At 46.3% G+C, this 8,171-nt stretch overlaps 1 protein-coding gene across 1 annotated transcript in view; it reads left to right on the top strand.

Moving 5' to 3' along the window:
• The first annotated feature begins 629 nt into the window (after positions 1 to 629).
• Positions 630 to 8,171, top strand: part of LHFPL6 (LHFPL tetraspan subfamily member 6) — a 278,107-nt gene continuing 270,565 nt past the window's right edge. Inside the window, exons 1-2 of the mRNA XM_003799708.2 lie at positions 630 to 797; positions 2,294 to 2,867. Of these exons, the coding sequence (XP_003799756.1) occupies positions 2,483 to 2,867 (385 nt within the window). The 5' untranslated portion in view covers positions 630 to 797; positions 2,294 to 2,482. The remainder of the gene's footprint in view (positions 798 to 2,293; positions 2,868 to 8,171) is intronic.

The raw sequence follows: 8,171 nt of genomic DNA, 5'->3' as shown, positions 1-8,171 counted from the left end.
ATCTGGAAAGCTGGCCGCTCTCACTGAGTACGTGAGCCCGGCGCTCTCCCCTCTGCCCTCATCCCACGTCCACGTCTGTCTCATTCACTGCCTTCCAAAGTGACCGCTGTCAAGAGGGTCACTCTTTAAGGTCCTCCTTCCCACCTAGTCTTCTCCTAAGGGTGGTAGGAAGCCCAAGGGTAGACCCAGAAAAGCAACCAGGACACGCGTCTTCCTCCCTGGCCCGCAGGCAGCATCCTAGAAAACCAGCAACTTTCTCCCAGACTTCTCGGCCCGATCGCCTCCCCCGCTCTGGGCTGTGCCCGAGACGCACGAGGAGGGCGCGGGAGGGGCTGGTGGCTTGGGGAGCAGAGGGAGCCGGCCCCGGGTGGCCCAACAGCGCCGGGAGCGCCCCAGTCCTTCCGCGCGGGGTCCCGCTGGGCGCGAGGGGAGGAGACCAGAGGGAGAGGAGGAGGGGAGGGCCGGGCAGGGAGGAGGCGGCGCCGCCTCGCCCGCCTCGCCCGCCGGAGGGAGATCCCCGCCTCCGCTCGCCGTCCCGGGCGCCCCTCCTGCCTGCGCCGGGGACACGCCGGGAGTCGGGTCGGGGTCGGCGCCGGCCCGAGCAGCCGGTCCTCGTGGGGACCCCGCGCCTCCTGCCAGCCCCTGCTCTGCCGGGTCGCCCAGGTCTCCGAGGCTTGCAGACAGTGCGAGGAGGAGCAGGACGGCCTCGCCCGCCGTGGATGTCCCCGCCCGGGGAGGACCGCAAGTTGTGTGCGCGCCCGGGAGCCGGGAGAGAAGGGGCCGCCGCCCGCCGCCGGGTAAGTGAAGCGCCGGCGGCCCAGGCGCGGGCTGCCCGCCCTCCCCGGCCCCGCGTCCCCTCGTCCCCCGACACCGGAGCGGGACTGCGCCCGGGCCGGACCCCCTGAGCCGCCGACTGTCGGCTTCTGCCGGCCGGCCGCGTCCGCCGTCCGCATCTCCCTGGGGTGCCGCCTTCCCATCCCGTTCTCCGCCTTCGCCCGGAGCCGGCTGGCAAATCTCCCTCCCCGTCTTTAGAGTCGGAGGCTCGTGTGTGTCCCGCGGGCCGGTGGGTGGGCGAGGGGATCGCCGCGGCTCAGGGTGGGCTCGTCTGAGCCCGGGCGCCTGCAGCAGCTGGAGACTAGTCCCCTTCGGCCGCGCCACCCCCTGCTAGTCTTCCTGGCCTCGTGGCCCAGACAGACCAACTTTAGCTGCTGACTGCAGGTGACAAGATTTAAAGAAAAAGAAAGGAGGGAGAGGGGGGCAGGAGGGAAGGAAGTAGAGAGAAAAGGAAAAGGAAAAAGAAAAGGAGGAAGAAGGAAAGAAAAGTAGCCGGACAGCTCGCTTCCCTGTGAGCCACGTCTAGAACTAACTGAAGGTGGGGCACAGGCTGGTGGAAAGACAAATGGGGGATCAGAAATTCTGGGGACAGAACTCTAGGGTGGACGGGCTGTGTACTGGTGTATTTCTTTTTTTCTGGGAAGTGTGGGAAATGGCTAAGGAGCTCTTTCTGAAAGGCGGGAGTGGAAGTGAATACACCTGGAACCACTTGAACGACCTGGGAGTGCGGACGACTGGGATAGACCATAATTTGGTGCCAGAAATGGTTTCCAGTAAGATTATTGGAAGCAGCGAATCAGAATTGCTGGTACAAAGTGAGCCATGGACAGGCTTCCTTTTACAGTAGAAGATGGTCGTGGAGACTGAAGGAATTCTCAGACGCTGTTGAATGACTCCTGAAGTGTCTGATCTGATAATCGTTCAAGCCAATATATGTGCCTCTGCAAACTATAATGTTTGTTAAATTATGGGACTCTGCAATTGTGAAAAATTATCCTAATTATTTTGTTTGGCTCATGCAGACAGGTAATGCACCCTTAAGTGGATGCAGAAAAGTTGCAAAAAATGATGAGTATAAGCTTGTAAGCCAAGTAAAAAAACCATGGTAGGGATCATTGTATTTTAATATCCTAAATTATGTTTACTGCCTGTTGAAATGCTACATTACTTTTAATGTGAGGATATGAAATGAACTTCTTGACTTGGCAAATACAAGTCATGCATTTCTTTAAGTAAATAGCTGTTGTAGTTCATTTGGGAGCATTTACAGGAGATAAAGACACAAAGAAGCTTTGACGAAACTTGAGTTATGGAGGAGCTTCTAGAAAGAATTAGTCCTACTTGTGAAATGTTGAGGCCAGCTTGACGGCTTAATGAGTAAACATTGGAGACCAGCTGAAACCATGTTGTCACTTTTAGAAAAGCCTTTAACTCTGAGTATGTCCTATTGTTTTATCAGGGACCATCGTTCTAGTGCAGAGGATGGGAACTTGATGCCCAGTAAGCCTGAAGCTCCGTTCTGTGATTAGAGACTCCTGCGTCACAGAACTGTGGAAGACCTGCAGGTCCCTGGTGATTTCACACCTTCCTTCCCTCCCGCAGTCCCAGAACATTCGCTCAAGGTCCTTGCTGCCCTGTCTGGTGAAAGATGGCATCCAGCCTGACTTGCACTGGAGTGATCTGGGCTTTGCTCTCTTTCCTCTGTGCTGCCACCTCCTGTGTGGGGTTCTTTATGCCTTACTGGCTCTGGGGGTCACAGCTGGGCACGCCTGTGTCCTTCGGTACCTTTCGGAGGTGCTCGTATCCGGTCCATGATGAGAGTCGCCAGATGATGGTGATGGTGGAGGAGTGTGGACGCTATGCCTCCTTTCAGGGCATCCCCAGCGCAGAGTGGAGGATCTGCACCATCGTCACAGGCCTGGGCTGCGGCCTGCTCCTCCTGGTGGCGCTCACTGCCCTCATGGGTTGCTGTGTCTCCGAGCTCATCTCCAGGACAGTGGGAAGAGTGGCTGGAGGAATTCAGTTCCTGGGGGGTAAGTGACTTGCTGAACTTCACTTGTTTACCAGAATCCTAAAGCAGTACAAAAAATTATGTTTCAGTTGTCTGCTGAGATTATTGTGATTGACATTGGAATGCACAGGAGAAATAGATCTGGAATGATTTTGTGATAGATCGCCAAAGTCATAGATTTTTTTTTGGAATTGCTTTACAGCTGTAAGAAGTCTTAATTTCTGAATATCCTTGGCCACAGACATCATTGACCTGCCCAGTACCACCTGTGTGAGACAGTAACGTTTAGCTTGTGTGTAAGGTAGGAGAGGAGACGGTTTGCATTTGATAGCTTTTATAGCTCTTTCTGCTTAACGGTAGGCAATTAGAATATCTTTGTCTTACTGGGATCCTGATGTCTTTAGAGGTAAAGATTTCATAGAAAGTGGAATAGGTTTTAATTCAGTATTGTCATCATTGACTTCTAATGTTCCTTGGTGGATGCAAAATTGACTCTTGTCTAATCATAAACTGGGCGCCTAAGTAAGTGTTACTGTTTTAAGTGAGAGATCAGTTTCATATTAACAACTGTTAAAGTTCTAACTGTGCTGCAGAGATAAACATAGGCTTAATTACATTGCCTTTTTAAAAATTCTTTTCTTCTGCTTTTTAAAAAGCAGAATCTTTTTAAAAATTCTTTTTTTTTGGAGACAGAGTCTCACTTTGTCACCCTCAATAGAGTGTGTTGACATCATAGTTCACGGCAACCTCAAACTCTTGGGCTCAAGAGATTTTCTTGCCTCAGCCTCCCAAATAGCTGGGACGACAGGCACCTGCCATAATGTTTGGCTATTTTTAGAGATAGGGTCTTACTCTTGAGCAGACTGGTCTGGAACTCCTGAGCTCAAGCAGTCCACCCACCTTGGCCTCCCAGAGTGCTGGGATAACAGGTGTGAACCACCATGCCCAGCCTACCTTGTTAGGTTTTAACTTCCATGGATGCTTCTGCTGTGGAAAAAAGAAAATAAAAGAATATTTAGTGAATGATGTGTGCTTGCCTCAAATAGACTGGAGAGTTTCACTAACACCAGAAAAGGTTTGATTTTTACTTGGATTTTTTCCAGTGAGTCTTGCTTCAATATCTTTGGTCATATGGTTTTAATTGTGCTTTATGTATTTTCCACTGTGCGTTTCACCTCCATTCTTCAACCTGACTGGCTGAACTTGTCTGATTTACAATCTGCCTTGGTGAAATATGACAATTTCCATAGATAGTGCAGAGTAAAGGGAAATAGGAAGCCTGGAAAGCTTATACAGTGTGTTTGTAACTTTATTACAAGGCGGCAGAGACTCTTCCATTTGGTGTTTGTGTATAGTCTTTTGTGAAGAATCCAAAAGAAACAAAAAAATTTAAATGAATTGTTCTGAGACAGCCTATACATATTAGAGAATCCCAGTGAATTATCTTTATTTATTATAAAACTTTCAAACAATGTTTTAAGAAAGATTTAATTCTTGTGTGGAATATGCAAGTGGCAAAAAGTTTTGTGTTTCGAAATGAGAGAATTGTTTGAGGTCTGTTGTTTTCTTACTGGATGTAACGTTGTTCTCCCCTGTTTTTTTCCCTTTTGGTTTTGCGTTTTAGTTCACATTGGGAGGTGGTTTGGGGGGCCCCCTCACCCTGTCTTTATAGCCTCAGTGTTGACCATTGACTGAAGTCTTGCACGGGATAATGAGTATTTACACAAAAGTATAGCAAAACTCTGAGGAAACATAATGAGGTTGTCTTTGAAAGCAGAAATACACGTCCAGAGTTTGAAAACTGTTGATACCACAGATTTTAAGAATAAAACTAATGCCAGGAGTACTTAACATTTTTTTCTTTAAGAATAAAGTTGGATTGGTGCTTGTGTTTCACTTGGCTCAGGAAAACGCTTTGGCAGCTTCATTTTCTCCTCTTATGGTAAATATTACTTTCCATTTCTTCATTTTAGGGTAGGGACTGCTATTATTTCTGGCAGAATAGGAAAATGCTTACAAAGAGAAATCAGTTTTTATTGATTATCTTTAAACATGCAATGAAGGAAGGGAACAGGAAGTGAATTGGAGACCTGTGAGATTTATGCTTCCCTCTAAGCTCTGTATAGATGTTTTGACTTATATAGAGCTAAATGTTCTACTTTACAGAATACCCAGGGATGGTTGGGGAAGTTTTATACATTGTAAAAAGGATCATTTTTTTCTTGGTATATGCTTTTTATGAACTCCAGCTCCCTTAGAGTTAACTGACATTAAGGTCAGGACATACTTCGTTGCTTTGTTATTCTCTCATTTCTCATATGTGTTTCTCATATCTGGCAAAAATCATTCTGAATGTAAAACCTAAGAGGATTTCCTGAGCATAATCTCTTGAGGACACAAGTAAATATGCATGCTACCAGAGATAATAGTAAATTTAGAATTAAAAAAACTTGAAATATGGGAAAGGTTTTGAAAACTCTGCCCCTAATTACTGTTATTTAATTACTGAACAGATGACCCCCCAAAAAATAATAATTCAAAAAGAATTCCTCTCTTTGTTCATTTCATAATTGTTTGGGGTCTTAGTCATAAAAACTTGCATAGTAAGGAATTTTTTTTCTTTTTTTTTTTTTTTTGAGACAGAGTCTCATTATGTTGTCTTCTGTAGAGTCCTATGGTGTCACAGCTCACAGCAACCTCAAACTGTTGGGCTCAAGTGATTCTCTAGCCTCAGCCTCCTAAGTAGCTGGGACTACAGGCGCCCGCCAAAATGCCCAGCTATTTTTTGGTTGCAGTTGTCATTGTTGGTTAGCTGGCCAGGGCCGGGTTTGAACCTGCCAACTTTGGTGTATGTGACTGGCGCTGTAACCACTGTGCTACAAGCGCCGAGCCACATAGTAAGGAATTTTATTTTAATAAGTTTCTAGTAAAATGGGTGGGTTTCAGAAAGACTGCAAAATACCAAACAAGTAAGTTCTGTGAGCTTCACAGCCTGCAGTTTATCAGAAATGTAATCAACATAAGGGCAGTCCGCTGGGAGGCAGATTCTCTTACTAAAAATGATATGCTCAGAAGGTTGTGTTTAGCTAAAGTTAGTGGTGCTCTAAAGACAACAGGAAAGAGGAGAATGGCAAAATACAGCGGCATCCTGCTCAACCCTGCCTGCTGTGTCTAGAGTTTGCATACCAGGTATGATATCAGGCCGCAGAACCCCAGTAGGACTCTGCAAAAAGTTAAAGGACAGAGTGTCAGCTTCATTTTGAATTTTCTTGCTATGGTTGGTTTGAGGTTAAAATGTCACCTGTCTACTGATAGGTCATAAAATAGGACTGTTGTACATGGACATTTGGTACCCATAGTAGCAATCTCAAGTAATCAACGACAACTACTTTTCCTGTAGTAACTCCTATGTCCCCTTTAATCTCTGCCTTCTCCACCTCATGCTGTAAGGCATGCTATGTTGTATTTTGGTTGAGTTTTATCCTCAACTGAGATTTTTTTTTTAAATTTTTTAAAATATATGTTTTTTAGACACCATGAAACAAAGTTTGAGGAAGAGAAAAGTAGGTTTCCAGAGTAAGAGCAGGATATGTTTGCCATCGACAGTGAACAGGCCTCCGCTGCCAGGGCAAGCAGGCTAGTAGACAGGAGAGCCTCGACTGAGTTTTGAAGGGCATGTGGAAAGCCTTCAGAAAACAGAATGTATAAAAAAAAAGTTAACATGTATGTAGTATGGTAAGGATATTCAGAAAAACATTAGAAGTTTAAATGTTTTCGTGTGTTGAATATAAAATTGTACTTTCAAATACTGTCATAGTCATTAAGAACTGTTGCAAAACTGAACTATCAGACTTTTTGATGTATCTATTAGTGAGATTTACGTGCTTTATAAACAAAATGCGTAACACACTGTAAAGGCGTACTGAGTCAGCCTTAGTTGTAGAGGCTGCCGTCGAGTGCTTGCATATGTCAGGGGGTGAAGTTTCATCTTCTGGTGCTGGAATGAGGGAGCACCAAAGAGAGTCCCAAATTTATATTCTTCCACACTTGGTTTGCACGCAAGTCACATGCACATAGTGGGTCTAAAGTGGGTGTGGGGTGCTAATCAGCCGCAAACAGCTGCCTTTCCAGTTTAGACACAGTTCTGTACTGAGAGGCAGAGAGATGGTCTTCTCGACTGGTTGGTGGGGAAGTGCAGTTGGAGACGGTGGTGATGACAGGGTGCTTCCTTGAGCTTCTGTTCTCTGTGTCTTGAGAGTGTCGCTGCCTTTCTAGGGTCTCAGCTGGGCTTGTCCTTCACTCCTCAGGACGACTGCCTGGGACCCTTGTTCCTCTGCTGTGCTTTAAACCCGAGCCGTTATACGATCTGTGCTGTTACGCTCTTCTCTATGTCCAGACTCTCTGTCAAGTGACAGCTGAGTAATAAGATGAAGAGCGGGTGCTGACGTATTAATGGGTACGGTGGCTGTTCAGTGACTGGGGCTGTCTTAACTGAAAGCATTTGATCTCATTTTAAGAGACCCAATTTCTCAGGCCAGTTGGGGAGGCAGGCAGGGCTCTTTTTGCTCCTCTTCAGATTACATCTTATAGATCAGTAACTCCTCTTTTTCCTTCAGCAAACCCAACCTACCATGGAAAGTCCAGGTGAGTTGTCCTGAGTTGTCAGCTGGCAGCTGCTGAGCTTCAGTATCATCACAACCCCCACAGATTGCGGGGCCCACCCCCGAGTTTCTAAGTCAGTGGATTTGGCGGGTTACATCATGGTTTACGTGCCTAACACGTTATCAGGTGATGCTGATGCCGGACCTGAGACCACAACTCGAGAGTCCTGTGTTAAGTTAGCCATTTCATAGTTTACACAATGTGGCCCCTAGCGGTTGTCTGACTTTTAGAACTTAAAGTTTACTTGTGTCATGAGCTGATACACCTCTTCCACTGGGCTATAAAAATGTCCCACCTCTGTAGTTCAACACTGATTGGACACATCTCTGTTCCATTTCTCCTAGTTCTTGTCACAACAAGTTGTTTTTCTGGAATTCCTTGTCAATATTATATACATATTATAATTTATGCATTATATATAAAATTCCTTCTTGTTTGCCATTTTCCTTTACCTGAAATAGTATTTTGTACGTGGAGGACTAAAACTATGACCTTAACACAATGCAGTGGATTTCCAGTAGGTGATTGTTAGTTGAAAGATCTGAAGATCACACTGCAGACCACAGGGAAGGGCCGGATAGTGACCACACTACAGACCACAGGGGCAGGGTCGGATAGTGACCACACTGCAGACCACAGGGAAGGGCCGGATAGTGACCACACT

This window comes from Otolemur garnettii, unplaced genomic scaffold (assembly GCF_000181295.1).
Source record: "Otolemur garnettii isolate 467f Iridium unplaced genomic scaffold, OtoGar3 scaffold00154, whole genome shotgun sequence".
Lineage (NCBI taxonomy): Eukaryota > Metazoa > Chordata > Mammalia > Primates > Galagidae > Otolemur > Otolemur garnettii.
The sequence above is the reverse complement of the archived record's forward strand: the minus strand, read 5'-3'. Positions and strand labels throughout refer to the sequence as shown.